This window comes from Saccostrea cucullata, unplaced genomic scaffold (genome assembly GCF_032062105.1).
Source record: "Saccostrea cucullata isolate Sc308-1 unplaced genomic scaffold, CSIRO_AGI_Scuc_v1 ctg1192, whole genome shotgun sequence".
NCBI lineage: Eukaryota > Metazoa > Mollusca > Bivalvia > Ostreida > Ostreidae > Saccostrea > Saccostrea cuccullata.
This window is the reverse complement of record NW_026923334.1, coordinates 39,395-60,482: the sequence shown is the minus strand read 5'-3', so window position 1 is coordinate 60,482 and position 21,088 is coordinate 39,395. Positions and strand designations below refer to the sequence as shown.

The window sequence follows — 21,088 nt, the reverse complement described above, 5'->3', positions numbered from 1 at the left end:
ATAAAAATTTTAATTTGCTTTAAAGCAAGTCAAATGAAAAGCTTTATAAAATACAATATGTCACCAGTGAAGCTGCTAAACGGGCATCATACGTGTTGGTTACTGTACAGGTAGTGAAAAATATTATAAGATAAAACGTATGAAATATGTCAGAAAATATTGACGGGGACGTCAGTAATCCAAATTGAACAGCATCATATGCAAAAAAAAAAAAAATTAAACAAAATAAAAAAAAATAATTCATAATTTGATATGACTGTCAGGGACAAAATGTTCATTCATATTAATTACCTTCACTTATTGACAATGATTGTTATATATTTATTTTGTCATGTCAAACGTTGTTGTATTCGATTTTTTACAATTATTTTTATTCCTATTGACAAACAAGTTGATGAAACAAGAATTTCAACACTCTCGTTTAAAGTAATCATTTCGTAAGTTGTATTTTCTATACAATGACCTTGTCAGAAAATACAATTATCATTAAGTCCGGATTTTTCTGTTATTTTCCGATGATGACAAGGAGGACACGGCATGTGTGACCGGTCGGCAGGGAATGCTTACTCCTCCATTACAACTGATCCCACCTCCTATGTTTTGGAGGTCCGTATTTTCTATTTTATACTGTTTTATGGACTTTTGGTCTTGAATACTGTTTCGTTATCTCCGTATGTTTCATTTATACTCTATATTTTTCTAACTGTATTGTATATAAAAGTTATACATTACAATTGAAAAATCAAAGAATACAAATAAAATTATATACTTCATATGGAACATTTAACAATACAAATACAAAATTATTAAAGAGAAATAAAATTAAACAATACAAATGCAAAAGATCGGGACAACTGCACTTTACCGGTACGTCCAAATAACATGGAAATAGCACGTGTTCCTTCTCTATAAGAGAGTCACGCGTCAGCGTGACGATTTCGCTAAAAAGGCAATAAAATGCAAAAATAACCTATTTTTTGAATTCATCGTCATTTTTCATGTTAATAAACTTCGTTTAATTAACGAAGTTATTAATTAAAACTAAAAGCACTTTCAAAACAAACCTTTGGCTTTCATTTTGTCGGCCACATTCCAAAGTCGTGACGTTGTTAAGCACGTGACTTATTTCAGTGCTGTGATTGGTCAGGGTAGGTGACGTGAAATAGAAAGTTTGACTTCCACTCTATTTGATTGTAAACAGTGATTCATCATGCACCTTATTTAAGATGATTTGTGTTGTGTTTTCTATGAATGGATATTTTTAATTGACTGACTGCAACATACTAGAATTTTTGGAAATTTTAGCGATAAATGTGATCCTTAGTTTATGGAAATGTTGAATAAGTGGAGGGGCAAAACTTGTAAACATGCAGTGAGGACGGTCTTGTTTCGAGAAACAGCAATCGGCAGTATAAGAAAAATGAAACGTAAGAGTCACATCTTAGATTTCTGGAAACAGAGCTGCAGTAAATCCTGGATTTACGAACTAAAATTTATCTATTTCAATTTGCAAAACACTGGATACTTTACAATCATTGAGACCACATGGAATGCAGTTATATAGGAAATCTCTACTAAAACAAGAATGCACTAGGATAGTAGCTATAATTTAAAATTGACGTTTATCTCCTTCATCACCCATAAAAACGTATTTACAACTCATCAAAAAAAAGACACAATGGTTCTACATGTATAGTGACACGTAGGTGTGGCCCCGAGTCTTAACGCAGATTTATCTAACGACTAAGGTAAGTTTGTTTTATTTATTTTTACGTATTGGGGGCTGCCGCCCCCACACCCCCGCTTAAAAAAGCGAAAACCCATTTAGATATCTTTTTTTCTCGCTTCGAGAGTTTCTTACACAACAAAATGGCGTCGCCCATCATAGTTGATACGTTGCTAAGTTTTTACGCCGCGCACTCTCACGCGCGGATCTAGAATCAAAATGGCGGCCGTACCGGTAAAGTGCATTCTATCCAAAAGATCGAATATAGCAAGATTTGACATACCATAATTTAGTTCATTAAGTTTGTTTGATGTAGTCGATAAACATCCTTCTCCAGAATTTTTTACTTATATGGAGAAGCCACCACTTGCCGTTGGAGAGCTGCACATTTTGTCTTATGCTCGGCACTTAGGGCCATTGAGTAACATGGATCTTTTTCCTGCCAACACCTACTGTGACATGGGACCTTGGTTTTTAGGGTCTAATTCGAAGGACCGGTCTCCACGTCCCACTGAGGGATTTTAAGCTCTGACGCAAGGATTGAGACTCCTTACGCTGCATCGCAAAAGAGGTTTACAATTTTTTTTTCTTTCAGAACGAACACGGTTCAAAATACATGTACGTCGATTGATCAAAGCTATGCACGAGCTAGGGATCTTATTCTTAATTTTGGGGAAAAAACTCAATTTAACCATAGCAAACAAAAACAGGTGATAAGAAATTACAGAGCGCAGCTGAAGGAATATTTGTCATGAAGTAGGGCAAAGTCCCAACATTAAACTAATTTTCTCGAAGTGTATATCCTAAGATACCTCATCAGGAAAATCAACATGCAAGCATAATACTGTGCATCCTTAGACGTATAACCAATGCACGTTAATCCAACATAAGGCTTATAATTACTTTGAAAGGAAACCTGCACCAAAAACTTTAACCTGCTCATTCATCTGGAAATTGAAGGTCAGATCCCCCATTTCAGGCAAGCATAATATTATACAGCTATAGATGTATCAGCCATGCAAGTTAAATAAACAAAGGTCTTATAGGTACTTTGAAATTAAATATGTACAAAAAACTTTAACCTGTTAACCCATACGAAAAATGTAGGTCAGATCCAGCATCCGAAGCAAGCCGGGTGTTATGCATCCTTCGATGTACCATCCATGCAAGTTTGGTCAACAAAGGCCTGATAGTTACTATAAAATGGAAGCTGTACCAAAATTTTGAACCTTTTCACACTTCCGAAAAATGTAGGTAAGATCCAGCATCTGAAGGGAGCATGATAGTATATGTGTATGTTTGGTCAACATGGGCTTATAGTAACTTAGAAATGAAACCTGTGCCAAAAAAATTAAATTGTACAAAAAAAACATTAGCCTGATCTAAAAGCAGAACCTGGTCGTTTCTTAGCTTGAATCACAGCACCTGCAATCTTGACTGGTACAATGAAACGCACTAGAAGCATGACTTATCAATGAAGGGCACAGAAGTACTTAAAGAGAAAACTTTAACCTTGGACGCCGACGCCAAGGGTATCACATAAGCTCACCCAACTTCGTTGAAGTGAGTTCCTATCTTTCAATAGTTATGGTGCAGGTGTTTGGATTTGCGAATTATTCAACAGACAGCCAGAAGTTTATATTTAAAAAGATTGTCCTAGTATCTTTTTTTTCCCAAATGAATAATAAAAATATAATATTAATATAATCTCAGACAGATTTCAAAAAAAAAATCTAAAAAATAAAAAATAAAACTGAGGGGGGAAATGACATTAGAAGGACATGTACAATCATTAAAAATGATTCAGTCTTTTATTAACCTCCAATATTGCGCATATGAATAAGTTATGTTTTTCAATTTACTTACCCTGACTACAGCGGTGTCCTTTATAACCCGGCTTACAATCAAAGCAGTTTCCTGTAGAAATATTACATCTTTGCTCGAGGCAGTTTTCTGGACATAGTTGGTCACAATACTGGCCATAGTACTTAGATTCAGAGCACTCTTGCAGGTACGAGGAACATGTGTAAATAACTGAAGTACTTTTAATACAAAGATAGCACATACAATAAAACTAATGAAAGAAAAGAAAGCATCGCAATTGTTATGGATTTGCCATTTTATTGGTTTACCGGTATATTGTGATTTTATTTACTTGATACGCATCGTGATACGGAGATAAATATACAGTAATCTAGATACATTATTATTAATTCCAAAAGTTATTCATTAATTTGTTCAATTTATAATTACAGAAAATGTAAAAAAAAATGTTGAAAACGGTAAAAAGAACAGAATCTTGGCATCCAAACATGCTTTAAATACTGTAAATAAAAACGAAAAATGTAAAGTTATGTTTTCCCCCAAAAACGCGATTATCTGATAAAGCTTACCATAAACCTCCACTTCACAAAGTTCACTGAATGCATACTGAGAGTAGTAGGAAGGATAGACTACATTGCTTAGACGTTCGTTGTAGTATATAACATATCGCCCATACACGGAGCAGTTGATTCTCTGATCTTCCAGAGGTGTACCGCTAACTGTTTGTAATTCATGGAAACAGAGTTTTCCTTTTTCTTTTGAAGCTGTGTTGGAGACGTAGACGTAAAATCCAGCCATTCGAGAAGCATACGATCCTACACACAAAAATACAAATTCAAAATCGTATTCTTCCGACCAGTGAGGTTTCTTCAACCTAATAAATTCTAAAAAAAGAAAAAAAAAATCTAACTTATAAATTGATTTATATACACCAGGATTATTATCTGTCCTGTAGAAGATGTTGATGTAACTGATGCTGACGATTTTCTCTAAATCCACTCTCCATTCTGCTGTTTGTTGTTTATCTGCTGATATTGTACACTGGTCGCCCACAGCTCCGCGGTTAGTATACAACCCATCCACAGCCTTGTCTGCTCCCCATGAATGGGAAGAATAAGTGGTTCTCTGCCAGGCAGGTTTCCGTAATGCTATGTTCTCTTGAAAAATACAATGAACAAATCAATTTCTATCTTAACGCAGAGGTTTATTTTTTATCTGCAAATAAATGACAAAGTTGAATTGATGACTTCTTATTTTTCTGTCATTGGGAAACTTTATAATAAAAGATAATACTTTAATTTTTTTTAATCGTTAACTTCTTTTCCTTCTATTTTATTTTTATTCTAGCGTCTCATTGTTTAAATATCCAAAACGGGACACAAATTATTTTTGGATAACCTGATTTGCTAAGGTGACACACCCCTTTTTAAACCAACTGAATCATATGCATCGATGCAATTCTCTCATTTCCAGTCCTCGAGATTTATCGAAAATTCCAAATTTAATAAATTTATCTTTAACATCAAACAGTAACTCAATCAAACCACATGTAAACAAACGGTTACTACGGTAGTATCAGTAAGCGGCAAATTTAAACTCGTAAAAAGCAACGCTATTTTACAGTCATAGTTGTTAAATGATTTTAAAATTAAGTTATATGGAATGACCCTGCATCGCGGATTATAAAGCGTAAACTGACCAAAACCAAGTTAAACTCGAATAATTTAGTCAAGAAATAGAGTAATTCCTTAAAACTTTGTATCGAATTATCAATATCATCTGCATATATGGATGAATATTTCTCATTTGATTCGATAAGCAAGCTTATAGAGCATGTTTTCCTAAGGATAATTATTGAAACAAGACAGGCTATTTACAAAAACGTCGATGAAACAAAGATATTAACAGTTTTCAAGTTTCAAGTCATCATTTGGCAAGTTAAATGATATGTGTAATAACCTAATAATTCAATCTATTATTATCTCAACTGCTAATTGACGTTTTTCATACAATATTTAGGCTGTTACATAACACTGAGTTCTCTCCGGATGTCTCTCTTATTTTCCCAATCATATCAAAGAGCACACGACTGTTGTGATATTTGGACAGGAAATGAGTACAATTTCATGACACCTGATCGTACTTTCGATGTTTCTGATATGCATGTTTCCTCTGTTCTTTATGTTTATCGCATGAATGTTTAACCCAGAATAGTTTTTGTTTCATACATAATTGTAAGCCTTCTTTGCGGAGTTCAAAACATGCCTATTTCCTTTCTTCTATTTCTTTTCATATGTAAATAAAAACTTGTTTTTTAATCAGTTATTGTAAAAAATGATACTACCCTAATCTTCAACTTCTTTCTTTGACTTTAAGCCCCGTGGGGATCCAGGTTAGAATAGGTCCTCAGTACCCCCTTGCTCGTCGTAAAAGGCGACTAAATGGGGCGGTCCTTCGGATGGGAATGTAATATATTTTGTAGCCTAACTTACATGATGATAATAACATCCTGACAGTTAATATTTGTCATTACAAAGCAGAATAGCATGTGTACAGTAAGAGTGCAACGATAAACCCTTTGTCGGTATTTCCACGGTTCGGTTAGGATTAGAGGGGCGTTAAACAGTATACAATCAATCTTTGGCTATAGATATTTCACATGCAAGAATTAAGGTAGAGATTGATAGCTTGTCAACAAAAAAACTACCCACTGAATTTTTCTGAATTTTTTATATGTTGAGTCCTTGTTCTAAATCATATCAAAAATTCAAGGCAGGTCATCGGGCTAGTTTTAGAGAAATTTGACAATATTAATATAGCCTTCATCAACCACCGAAGAGCTGAAAAAGCAGGGAAAAATAATATAAGAATATGATATGAAAAGGGTTGTAAATTTTTTACAGCTATATCAATTATCATTTGCCTTATATGAATTCAAACATCTGTCTTTATGGATTAATATATGACATCAATCTTAAATTTATCAAACATTGTAAGCGAAAAACAGAATTACATTTACCAAGATACATGGTCAAATTAGGTTAAAATATTGCCTATTCATTGCACAAAGTCTCACACTTCTGCTTCCACTGTGAAAAAATTACCCATCAAATTTCTTTTTTTTATTGCATATTATAGTTAGTCTATAAGTGTCTTAAATTTTAGAAAAAAATCATACTACATAATGGGGTTTAAATTCAACCTGGAACAATTTTATTATCTTACACCCTACCCTACCCTCTTCCTTTAGAAGGATGCATTTTTGAAGAATATGGTGAATAAGATATATGATCAAGAATTTATCAAAATATTTCGCAGAAAATGAGTAAATTCTTTGTAATATTCTTCTCAATTACATTTTGTATCACAAAAGCAATTTATACATGTACACCTAGACACGTGTTGCCCTGGTTGACCTTTTTGCACTTATATTAAAAAAGATAAGAACTTTTCCTTATATCGTTCAAATTGACTTTGATAAATAGAATTAATCAAAATATTTCAAAGAAAATGAGTAAAATTCCAAGTAATATTCTTCTAAATTACATTCTATATCACAGAAAACAATTTATACATGTACACCTGGACACATGTTGCCCTGCTTGACCTTTTTGCACTTATATTAAAAAAGATTAGAACTTTCCTTGATATCGTTCAAATTGACTTTGTAGATTTATTATACATATGATTCTTGGATGAATTATCACTGACAATATCTTTTGACCAATTCTGTGCATAAGTAAACTGGTTTTATTATCTTCCTTTGACAACAATAGAATGATTTATTTCACTTTTCTTTTAACAATTCCTTTTTATTCCAAATACATGTACAACATAAATAAGAAAACCCAAGTTTTGAACGCAGAATCAATCCACGGCATGTTATCCTTGTTTTAAAAATATTCAGATATAAATGTGTTATGTATTACACTGTTAATTGAAGACTGTCTGATCATCAGTTGTCAGATATTAATACACTAAAGCATCACATGGTAAAAAGTGCGGGAAAATAGGGTGATTTGGTTATCATTACATACATACAAACATAGTGTAATAATTTACAAAAAAAAAACATATTATGTATTAGAGGTGATAATTTGTGACCTTAAAGTATAGATTTTGCAAACAGATTCATAAAAGTTAGAGGAATCCCACCATAAACTGTATATGATACTGTACAATTTTTAAACTCATGATGTAGTTCAACAAAATAAAGTGAATACATTCAGTACATGTACGGTAATAGGATAAACTTGCTATTTTACTTTTTGTCTTATTGGCTAACAAATATCAATGTAAACATGTATGCATTTTTAATTGCTTTCGTATGCAGCCAGTTGTGTCATGTTCAAGGATCCTGACAATTCCGTTGTTTTTATGTTAATACAACAAAGGTGTTCTTTCACAAGGATCTGCAGTGAGCAAAATTCATTCTGTATATTCAGATTTTGAAGCACGACTTATGGTGTGATATTTCCTCTTTACCGTCTCCTTCTGGTAGTTCTTTTTCTGAAAAGAACAAAATATTTTAATACAATCAGAATGAAAATACATGTTTTACTTCTTTCTTACACTGCAAACATTGTATGACTATGTCTATATGAATATAAGACACTTCTGAGATACTTTTTTTTAATATAATGTCGGTCTCATTAATCTGGGCACTTTTGCTCTTAAGGAAATTATTTGGATTAATGATTGTCTTAATTAAACAAACTGGTATATATGGATAAAGATCAAATATTTTAGTTTCTAAATGTAGGCCACACTCTAAGGCCAAGACCATGGGGTTATATGTGGAATTAAAATACTTTTCTTTTTACATCTTATTCCATTTTTTTAATTCAGTTTTGTCCCTATATACCTTATTGATATAAATCCAATATTCTTTAGTAACACTGCAGATGATCGACACTTGATTAGCCAAGGATCTTATATTTCCATGGGATCTGTAACACGATTAAAATAAAATAAAGTATATAGCTTGATTTATTTTTAAAAAAAATTGTGAAATTTAGGCCATACCAATAATTTATTTTGTTCGTCGGACCAGCGCGCTCGTATTTAAACAAAACTATACAAATAATATTAATATAAAATCCCCGCACCATGGGAATTCTGTGCTGTTTTCTTTCCATTTCCTCTCTATTTATCGTACCTTTAATCTACTTACTCTGCAAATCAGAAAAAATATAATTCTCCGCTCAAATTTTTTCTCGCCCTACCTAAAAATTTTGCCTACAATAAAGTAATAATATTATTATTTGACCGCTAGCCCGTTTGTACTTTTTTTCATCAAATGTCCGACGAACAAGAAATTAAATTGTTGTGGCCTTATTAACAATTTAAATTTATTTTGCAAATTTAGCTATGATAATGTGAAGAGGTCAACATTGTTAAAAAACCCTGTAACTTACAATTTTTTTTTAAGAATACTGACTTCTTCATATTATCATACCAATTCTTTGGTGCTTTAGTTTAAACAATTTCATTCAAGTTAAAAAACATCTTTACATTTTACAATGTTTTTGGTAATTCAGTTTTGAATTCAATTTACAACATGCCTTTTTATATGTTTATAAACAAGCATTTAACCATACAGGTATTTAAGTCAATAGAGCACCTACATGTAAGTAGTGATGCAGGGATCCCCAGTTAGATTCTCAGTCCAGCCATACATGTTCCTCGTTTCCTGGCACACAAGTATGCCACTTTATGTTCAGTTTGCTGTAGCAGATCTGGCTTGAACCTTAAAAATATTTATATGATCTTTGAGAAACTATTGACTTAAGGAAATGCTTCTATATGTATACAATAATACTGTATGTACATTATGGTGTTTAAATTAAAAACATAAGGACTAAAAATCATAAATTCAAATTTTTAATACATGTATTATAAAACACCTCCTTTTACCACCACTTTGAAAAAATTTTCTAGATTTTCTCTGATACATGTGCAAGCGTAAATTGAAAGGAAAAAATACAAACCAATGGCTATTTTGGAGGTAATGTAAAAAGCACCATTGACATTCCTCTTTCCAGGTGACGCTTGATTTGGTCACATTATTTCAGCAGAGAAAGCTGAATACACTGTCTAGTCCAAAGCTTGCTTCACCTGTAGTATTAAATATTTCTTTTATAATCTATGAATATGATATCTGTTTATAATCAGGGCCCTTTTGAGCATAAAACAAATACATCCATAAACTTATTACATGTACATAAATATTACATAATGCTAAAAAAAATAGTCTTGTTTCCTGCCAAACGACTGACCCTATTTTTTTTGTCACATGATCCTAAAGTTGTTTCTTTTTTTTCAATGCAACTTTTAACAATTTGCTTTTTATTTCAAAAAGACAAAAGATTGTCAAGTAAATGTCCACTATCGTTTATAAATGGGGTTATAATAATTAAAAAAGCATCTGTCATCCAAAGCAGAGAAAGTTTACACATTTCTGCATTTGAACAATTTAAGCAAAATATGTTTTTCCATATTTTGATCTGAGTAACTAAACACCACCTCGTGTGTTTAGGCACAGATAAGTATGATTACTTTGCATTTTTTACCAATCCGGCCTTTATCATGTTCTGACACCAGAAATGTCTGGTTTTATTCTTCTATTCTAGAAGTTACAGTCTTGTCATGAAATAAGTTTTATTAATTTTTAGCTAAATAAAACTACTTTAGGAAGGTAAAAAAAAATCTATGAAGGTTATTGGTAATTGAAGCTAAATAATACTGGTTGTACCAGACCTGTGCGTAAACAAACAAGCACAATAGTCATGATCGATTTATATACTAAGTCGTAAATATTCACCTTATGTATCTGACACAGACACAGCATACAAAAAATCTGTTCTGCAAAAATTTTTCTTCTTCCTTCATACCAATTAAATCTGTAGGGTGATGGTCTTTAAAATGTCTATACAGAAAACAACATCAGACACAGATCGATATACCGATGTACCCACGTGGTGCTGCAGTGGACACTGAACAAGGAAATTATGAAAATTATGTTCTTGTTCGGTTTCAGTCTCACTTCTATTTTGCTTCTCATTAAGATGCTTTAATTTCGAGAACTCTAAAGATTGACTATGTAGGACAAATTTGTCTTTGAAATAGAGGAAATTTCTCGATTGCTTCGTCGGCCATCTTGTAGAAATAATGTGTAAATGGAGGCTTTTATTTGACGGCGTTGCGGAATCCGGAAAAAACAGCACGTGCAAATATGCGAATTCTTTCTATCAAGTGATTGCTATCGGTCTCTACCTTAAGTAGTTTTCAAAAAAAAAAAACAAAAAAAAATCTATTGCAGAAGCTTTGATGTAAATGGATATTTTCTGTAAATAATAGGTCGGGAAATAACTATATAGGCTATAAGGTTCAGAACTTTATTAATGTAATTAATATGTAATGAACAAACATAAAATTTGCGATTCTTACGATATGCATGAGTGCATGTTGTATACAATATGACGAAGGTAACATTGTGAATAATTCTCTCCATTATGTAAAAATGAAAACAAAAGTAATGCTTATGATACATATAAAGTCTTTTGATATTAAGGTAAACAAGACAACTAAAAAATAAATCAAGTAAAGTTTGGTTTATGATTTTTTTTCTGCTTAGAGTGTCTGGCTTAATTCTACAATGTAACGAACCTATAGTTTAAGAAAAGAGTTGGAAATCAGTATGGAAATAAAAGTATAATCTTACCTCAAGAACGTATATATCATGATGATAAAGATATAATCTATATCTGATGAAGATCAGGAAGTCAATTATAAACTAGGCACTGATATATGAAGAATAATATCCTTCATATGACTATTTTGAAAGATGCACAAAAAGTAGAGCTTTTATACTAGCTAAATTGTATCTAACTAAAATAACATGTTTAGCTTAATTTATGGTTATCACCGATCCTGTGACTCCCTTTAAAATTCAAATTAAGGATGCAATAATTAGTGTACGGGTCGATTCTCACACAATGAGACAAAATTAATATCAAATTTAACACCTGGATAAGGAAATCTTTCCCTCTTTCATATTGGTGTGCTTTGTAATTTTTTTTTGCACTGCGGTTTTAATATCAAGTCATGTATTTATGCAAGGGATATACTAGTATGAGGAAATTTTGTGCAAATTACTAATGCAGAAAACAAACTTTATACATGTAATATTAAAGATTGATTTTATAGTAACTATTTCTCAAATATAAAAAAAATATGTTTTATAAAAGCTTCCTCCATCCTTAACGTAGAACAGCACTTACAGTAGATATTGAAATTTCTTAATATATCAGTAAGAGCGCTTGAGAGATGATGCATTTAAAACACTCGCAAATAAGTGTCAGTCTCTCTGTACGTCAACCTTTCAGCGTAACCATGTTTGTGCTAAAAACTTGAAAATAGAGAAGCCCCATCCATTCATTCTTGTTTGAAAGATTGCTTATGTTGTAGGGGGATGTCAAGATTTTACTCAAAATCATGTCTCGAATTTTAGGGAGCTCAAAGAAAAGGTAATATATAATTCTCTTCCTGATTATGACAAGGGGAGAAGTATATTATTTCATAGTTAACATGACGATTGTTTGAAATCCTTTAACAACACCACAGGGTATTATTGACTTTGATGCAGTGTTTTTCTTGCAAATTTTAAGACTTTATCAGAAGAAAAATGTTGTCTTTGTCTGACATGTCGTATAAATCTAGAATTGAGTTGGAAGTGCAGCATAAAAAAATATGTGTTTTGCGTATGTTACAAGAAATAATAACTTTATTTGTAAAAAATGTGACTTTTGATCCTTTTTTCCGAATATATTCATACGTTTATTAGACCTTTGCTTTTATGCTGAATTTAATAAGGAAATACTCCATATACTAGGAATGGGTATCGCCAAAAATTTCGTATCGCGATATATCACGATTTCACCCCCAAAATATCACGATAATATCATGATATTTTTGCAAGCAATATTTACAATGATTTTAAATAAATAGTCAGTATTTTTTGTTTAAAAAATTTGCTAGAAAAACAAAATTTTCACTTTTTATGCACAAAAAATTAATCATATCTGGAAGGTAAGATTCCGTTCTTTTCACCTTTTTAAAACATCTTTGAGACTTTCTGTAATTGTAATTTGAAAGATTGAACAAATAAATGAATAATTTCTAGACTTTATTAATATGCACCTATATATATATATATTAGGGATGTCAAATCGGTCAATTTTTAATACTCGGTTACTCGGACGTTTTTCCGATCGAGTACCCGGGTACTCGGTAAAAGTGTAAATAAATATGAACAAGTAAATTGATGAATGTAAAACATTGTAAACACTTGTAGAAATAAAACCACATGCTCTGATAGGAGGTTTACACGTAAATGCATTTCTGTTGTAACAATGATTAGAACTTCGTGCCCGACGAAATTTACTACAACATTTATTTAAGTTAAATTTATTTATCAGATTAACACAAGAAATAAAATCGTAAGTGGTTCATTGTGTTTTTGTTCAAAAAAAAATCTACTCCGTAATTGTAATGTAACTCTTTGTTGCATTTGACGTCAAGGCACATTGTATATATCAGTCGTACAGTTTGACTTGAACTTGACCAAGTTCTAACACAGCCGATTTACGATTTTCGTATACTTTTCGATCCTAGAGTTTATAGTATCACGGGACGGTATTTTGTAGTTTGGTGCAATGATGGACATCATTTTTTTAAGCCTTTGCCGTCAACTATTTGCACATGTATTGGCATGTAATGAAACACAACCATATTGATCAACAGTCGCGCGTGTAATATCATCTGTCTCTATTCCCGAGAAATTACGGCTTCTCGGAGAATTGACAAAATAATCTAATTTATTTAATCATAACAGACCTTAAAAGATGTTCAGTGAAAACAAATAATTAAAGAAAATCAAAAATAAGGGTAGAAGACAGCCGAAGGTGAGAAAAGCCAGGTAACAGGTCACGATAATTACTGTATAAACACTGCCACGGGCGATAACGGTCATTTAGAGGAGTAGGAAACCCTAATAATTACTGTATGTACAAGTGTACAAGTGCAATGAGTATTTTACCTTTTAAAACAGATCGTTTAATTCATTAATAAATAAGCTTAGCAATATTCAAAAATATACATCCGAGTAACCGAGTACCGATTTTAGTATTCGATACTCGGACGTTCGATCGAGTACCCGGTTAACCGGGTACTCGTTGACATCCCTAATATATATATATCATGATACATATCACGTAACAAAAAATCGTGATATACCGGTATACCAATAAAATCGCACATCCCTACCATATACCCACTGACAATAAAGGAGTTTCAGTGAAGATGACTGGTAAATACGAGATGCTGACTAGTCCGAGGCTCTTTATGTTTCATACATGTATACCTCTGGTGTTTTCAGCCTTCTGTAATTTACCCTGGTTACGGTTTTACTTGATGTATAAGAATGATCAGTGATTGTAATCTACATATCTATTTTCAATCAATATGGCATTGTCTGCTAGCCAGTATCGATGTTTTATCTATGTACCCATGTTTTACATATTGGTTCAGAACTTAGGAATTTTAAACTTATTTTACGTCGAAGAAAAGAGAAGGTGTGGTAGCGGCCATATCTGGTCCCTTGTTTGATGCAAAAATCTGAACACACTTAAAAAACTGTGATAGTTTGTAATTAAGAACTAAAAATTATGCTTGTTTTGAAAGCAGCACTAATATTGATTTAAAGCTAATAAACACCACAAAAGGGTGCAGACGTAAAACATTTTCCCGAATTTCCTCAATTGTTGTGGAATGTCGTCAAATTTAAAATACTTAGAGCACGAAGTTCTATACTTTACTGTATGAAATAAATAAATTTGGTTTAGGCAAGCTTATATAAGTATCTTGTGAAAAAGTAAATGTTTTGCAAAATCAAGGAAAAATTTCTTTTAAATGAGAAAATCTAGCAATTGACATATTTTCTGACCTTTCAGTGAATGCAGTGTACCCAATAAATTTAACCAATACTCATTTAGTGGAAAGGATGTTTACAGGTCTTTATCGATAAACTGCTGAATGTTCTATAGCATACCAAAACAAAGGGCCAAAGAGGGGTCCTAGCCTATCTTGTCCGTTCAAAGTGAAATTTCTCGTTCTGTTCAACAGATTGGTTGCTAGTGTGACCATGAGGTTTTTGATAGGTTTACTATTTAGACATATACTGGAGTGAAAATATAAAGCATTCAAAGCATTCGAATATCATAAATATAATACAAACTTTTGTGCACTAATTTTTGCGTTTATAACGGATTTTTCTAATTAAAAAATGTTTCCAATACAAACAAAAGACAATAACTTCTTACATATATTCATTTTTTTTTATAAATTTATAAATAGGTTATACTCAGACTTTCATAAAGGAGAGGGAATTTTGGGGGGTCAATTTTTAAATATATATTTTTTCAATAAGCATCTCTGAGTGAATAGAGTGAGTAGAGATAAAGAACATTGAAAAACCCATTATAAAAAAAATACTCGAAAATCATCAGATAAGAAGGGTACTTCAATTAATTTTGTATTAATGGTCATAACATTTCATAATATGACAGTCTTAGGAGATTTGTCATGATTTTTTTTTTAAACTCTGATTAACATGTTTGTTCTGCATTTGATGTGTAAAGTTTCTTGGGATCTGTATGAAATATTGATATATTTCTTTTCTTTGTTTTGTTTTGTTTATTTTTTAGACAAAAAAAATTATACCTGTTAATTTTTAAAAATGACTGTTAAAATTATGTTTGAGATTACTTTTAAATTATCACTACCTACCATCGGCTCATGCATTCACCTCTGTCACTGAATCGCATATATCACGGTTTTTAGGAAGCTCTAAACAGTGCACACTAAAAGAGCTATACTTATAGAGTAGTTTTATGCAGTCAGAGTGATCTGCCCTAAGTTGTTATATTTAAATGATATTTACTTTGAATTTCATGATTTGTAATAGATTAAAATATTTTTAGCATTATATAAGATAAAATGGATTTTTCATCATTGACCTTATCCAAGCTTAAAATATACTTTATTGTAAGTAATTGTATTTTAAACATTCTTTTGTTTCACTTCTTGTCATCTATCCTGGCAAAAAATGACATCTTCACACAGCTTTTAATTTTTTTTTTCCCTGAAGTGGTTTAAGCAACAACAACAAGCAAAAGTAAAGGTATTTAACTTAAGTAAAGTAAGTGATTTGTTTCATGAAAAGTTGTGAATATAAAAGTTATTTTATTAAATTTATATTTGTTTGACAAAAGTATGTAGCTTTCATAAAACGTCAACAAAAAATCAAATTAAAATCATGCACGGACCTGGAACATATTAGAAGAATATTTCCCTCAACAAACACAAATGGAAGTTAATACTGGTAACTTACTCTTATTTACATAAAAAAATGTAAGCAAATCATGGTGATTGAATTGAAATTTGTATTTCCCCTAAAATTAAAATTCAGTGACAACTACATTCTTCAGAACTTAACGTTAAACATCTTCGTTATAAGGCATTGGAACAAAGTTATATTATTGTTTGAGTTTATCTTTATGTTTATGTTGACAAAATTTGTGCCATACCTCTCTTTTCAAAAACTTTCTTACATAGTTTATAGCGTACATGTACAAAACCATTTCTCAACATCATGTTGTGCGGCATGAATCTGATTGTGGAAAAGACATATGAAGGGGGATAAAAAAGATAAACAAACCGAATTCCTCCTACGTCCTTCATAAAAAATCTTGAAAGAGGTCCTCTGAAGAAAAATATGCACTGATATATAACACTCAGAAAAGTCTATGTAATTAAAGCTTCAATGGAAAGTGAGTTCTACATTAAAATGTAAACAATAGCATGCGTCCATCTAAATTTTGTCGTCTTCTTTAGCATATAAATGAAGTTCATCATAAGTGTTTTGGTGGTCGAGTTCTCTTAGTTCTGCATAAGGGGAAGTATTCCTGCCAGATTGAAAAAAAATACATTCAGAAGTCAATCTTTGGTGAAAAAAAATAAGTAAAGAGAAAAAATAAATAAAAGTAATGAATAAAACAATACATACACATCTCGTCCACTTTGTTTTTCTGAAAATTATTAAACTTAAAATTTACTATCTTCTTTATACAGTTTTCACTTTTTTTCTACATGCAATGTGATTGAAATTTCATTTCTTAACAACATCTAGTAGAGTTTATAGTTTTAAAACATTTTCCAAACGGTAGAATGTAGAACATTTATATAATTATATTTCAATTTCTAATTTTTTCTCTGTAATAACTCTTTGAAAGTTAGAGAAGTTGATTTCTTAAAAATTCTGCCGGAATGTAAGTTAGGCAGGTCGATAGGTCAGGAGCTAAGGAGGCCCAATATGCAAGCAAATCTTGTGTGCATCTGTCTCAACATGTGTCTGACGCTAAGGAGGCCAAATGTATATATGTACATCTCGTGCGGCTTTTTTGTGTTTGACGTCAGTGGTCGACGAGTATTGAAATTGCCATGGAAGTCCTCGTGTAATTTAAACCTATTTCTAAATTTTTTAGGTCTAAATCTACAATTTTTTTCACAATTAGATGGAAATATAAGGAATCACTGTCTAGTTAGTATGGTATGCCAGGGACATCAACGATAGTGGGAAACATGGAATAGTTTATGCATAACGGGCTTCGCCTTTTATGCAAATTATCCCATGTTTCCCACTATCGTTGATGCCCTGGCATTCTATACTAACTAGACAGTGATTCCTTAAATATTTGATATCACCTCCAATATCAGCTGGGAATTCATTGCAATACACCTCCTCTTTTGCGTTATCTTTAATTGTACCTTTCGCTGTAAAAAAAAAGGTTTGGTTTGAATACATTTCAGAGGGTTATTTTTAAAAGGGATTTCATTCATGTACAAATTAACTTTTAGAATCACCCAGCCCGCCAATTTATGTATCTTTTACATATATGTGTAAAAAAGTTTTATTTTTTTTACTTTAGAAATAACAGAAGTAAAATCTGTATTTTTTTTTTCATTTTTTTTCCTTGAAATGATAAATTTAAGTGAGCTATTTTTGGGAATGTTACAAGACACTTAAATTGCAAATATAGAAATAAAACATTTACGCACGCTGCATTTTCCTCCAGATTAGAAAATTAAGAAGGCTTCCCATCAGAACAATTAATAAAGAGACAACCACACTTGAAATGGTCACTGTGTAGTCATTCTTACACGTGTTACAAGACTGTGCCTGTCAAAATTGTTCAAAAGAAGACTACAATACATATGTGGAACATTTTTGACATAATTATGCATTTATACTTTATAGTTAATCTTAAAAGGAAATTGATTTCAACTTAAGAAAAATGCAAATAAAATAAATTAAAAGGTAATTATTCCATCATCTATTTTTAAAAATTCTTTTTTTAGTTGCTATATCCTTCCCCTGTTTTATTAATGATATTACCTGTGCATATGCTAGACAATGCCCTGACTCATGATGACAAGTTTGGCTGACACACTCTGTACTACAGTTCTCTTTACAATTGACTCCCCAGTACGATCGTCTACAAACTACAAATTAATTAACAGTTTGAAGGACATTGTCAACATGTGTAAATACTGACAACCAAAAACTAGATATTGAAGTGTTTCATGATAGAGCACACATATGAATATATATTCAAGGCAAAAAAAAAGCTGAAATAAAATATACCATTCGTACAAAGAAGTCCTTCGTATCCTACAGCACACCCTTCTGAACATGAACCGTTGACATGGTTACACGTGGTATTGTTCATACAATGTCCACAGCTTTCATTGCAGTTATAACCATACTCTCCACCTTCACACTCTATTAAAAATTATACTTATCGCTGACATCCTGTTTCGTTTTTTGTACTTAAAATATTATTAGATTTTTTTTTCTCCTCAAAACTTTTTTTATAGTACAAACACAATGCTAATAAAACAATACCTTAAAAAATATTCAAATTCTTTTAAGCATTTTTATCGAGTATAGCTACATTGTACAACCCTTTGCAAATGCAATGAATTAGAGGAGCCGACTGGGGTTTTTCATCTGATAGGAAGTTTGACGTCGTTATGATCCGGTGCTGTTATGAGAACGTGAAGTTCTTAAATCAGAGGTATTAAGAATGTTATAACAGATAAAGTAATTAATACATGTTCCTGAAATTGAAAACATAGAAATTTAAGAATCTCTTCATCATTCTTATAATTTTTTAGTAGTAATCCTTTGTATCCGTCATGTAGTACTCTGTAAAAACAGGAAAAATCGTTAATTTATCTTCATTTAAATTCTGGAAACAAGACAGTAAAATTTTATGATTTTTAATATACAAATTAGTATTATTCATCATATTTTATAGCTTGAGACAAAAAACTAGGAGTATTTGTATTATTTTTGCTATAAAGTGCGAAAATTTGGCTCTTTCGTAAACAATCCCATAGTAAATGTACCTGCATATTGAGACGGACCCTGAAAAATACCTGGACGGTAGATTTTCCCCACACCTAGCACATTTAGTACACTGAAGTCAATGTAAGTTATATATGGCATAATAAATGAAGAGCTTTTCTATTGAGTTTCACACAATAAAACCCCAGTTGGAGAATATGACATACACTGTATAAAAGTTTGGATATCTACATGTAGTATGAGAGATTATGAACAAATGCCTAAAAGAGAAACAAAATTCAGAGATGCAAACAAAATTGGATACGCTTCTGTGTTCTTTGTTATGTATGTATGCTATAGTTTAGATCTGGATGTCAAAAACCTATTCTACACACGGATTCTTAAACCACCATCCGCACCTCTATAATACATACAAAAATAACGTACCAGCTTTGCAGAGGGGCCCCTTGTATCCTCTGGAACATCCTTGTTGACAAGTACCTTTAACATGATGGCACTGTTCGTCATTCACACAGTGACCACAGATTTGATTGCAATTAATTCCATACATTCCACCATCACACGCTGAATATTAGTTTAAAAAAGGTTTTGAAAGAATTATTAAACATATGCAAGCTATTCGGTTTTAACTGAAGCCGGTACATGTCAAACCAATCACTCAAGTCCTGCGTGAAAGAATATTTCAATTACCCTAATGATTAAAAGAATACACATTGTTTTTCATTTATGCTTTATATTTTACAGATATCTCAATTATTAGGTCAATTATAAGAAATATACCCCTTTATCCAATAAAAAAATATCATTTTCTGAGAAGGTTTGCATATCGATAAGGCTCATTCAAAATCTGATGTTCATAAACATTTTTGAAAGTCTCAATGGCACTGTATAATTGACATCGAAATTGAAAAAACGATACCTTTGTCGCAAAGTAATCTTTTGAATCCCACTGAGCATCCTTCATAACATAAACCATTGACGTGGTTACACTGAATATTGTTAATACAATGTCCACAGCTTTGGTTACAGTGATTTCCATACATACTTCCATCACACGCTATTTTAGATTAAGAATTTTCCCTCACAATCTGTTTTATTTTGTATCAATTAGAAAACAAAAATTCTACGATTCGTAGTTTATATACAAAAATTCCCGATAAAATATTTACAAGGTTTTGGGAAGAACAGGGATGTTGATACTATACCAGAGTTGCAGAGATATCCTTTGTATCCTTTAGAACATCCTTTTGAACAAGTACCGTTGATATGATGACACTGTTCATAATTTAGGCAGTGACCACAGACTTGATTGCAGTTAATACCATACATTCCACCATCACATTCTACATATTTTATTTTTTTATTAACCATTATCATGAAACATACAGAGATAACCTCCAGTACTCAAGACCAAAAGTCCATAAAACAAAACAAAGTAGGAGCAGAACAAACAAGGACCTCAAAAACATGAAAGGTAGGATCAGGTGCCATATCATTCTCTCAGTTTTCGTTAATATATAATGTTACTATTCTTTTATCAAATAGTTTTCTTCTATAAATTTTGCAAATCTTTATAAATATATAAGGAATATCATTATGGTATATATAAGTGATGAAATCTTGATATTTCTTGTAAAAATTAATTCAATACAGATTGATAACAAATTACCCGTCCTACAGAGGGATCCCTTGTATCCAGGAGAACATCCCTTTAAACAGGTACCATTGATGTGATGACACTGTTCATTGTTTAAGCAGTGACCACAGGACTGAGTGCAGTTTATACCATACATTCCCCCATCACATTCTGAAAATGAATTTTGAAAATGGATGAATGGGTAATTTTTTGTATATATTATTACCCATTTTTTAGCCCCTTCCTACTTTATTGATTTGTTGTATTTAACAAAAATCTACCCAAAGATATGAATGACAAAAGATAAGGAAATGATATTCTTTGGCGGGTCTGAATTCACGGGAATGATATTTAATACATATAACACTTTAAAACCTTGCCATGGTGGATAAAACATTTAAGGGGAGACCTC

At 31.7% G+C, this 21,088-nt stretch overlaps 1 protein-coding gene and 1 long non-coding RNA gene across 2 annotated transcripts in view; both read right to left on the bottom strand.

The window, feature by feature from the left end:
- Positions 1-21,088, bottom strand: part of LOC134263754 (multiple epidermal growth factor-like domains protein 11) — a 72,745-nt gene that overhangs the window by 33,020 nt on the left and 18,637 nt on the right. Inside the window, exons 14-18 of the mRNA XM_062746137.1 lie at positions 20,246-20,383; positions 19,960-20,097; positions 19,467-19,604; positions 18,315-18,452; positions 18,104-18,172 (exon numbers count right to left, since the gene is read on the bottom strand). Coding sequence (XP_062602121.1) covers positions 18,104-18,172; positions 18,315-18,452; positions 19,467-19,604; positions 19,960-20,097; positions 20,246-20,383 — 621 coding nt within the window. The remainder of the gene's footprint in view (positions 1-18,103; positions 18,173-18,314; positions 18,453-19,466; positions 19,605-19,959; positions 20,098-20,245; positions 20,384-21,088) is intronic.
- LOC134263761 (uncharacterized) lies at positions 16,164-17,443 on the bottom strand. Its single transcript, XR_009991352.1, has 3 exons — positions 17,375-17,443; positions 16,677-16,698; positions 16,164-16,575 (listed from the first exon to the last, which is right to left on the bottom strand). It is a non-coding gene; the product is annotated as an uncharacterized LOC134263761 (long non-coding RNA).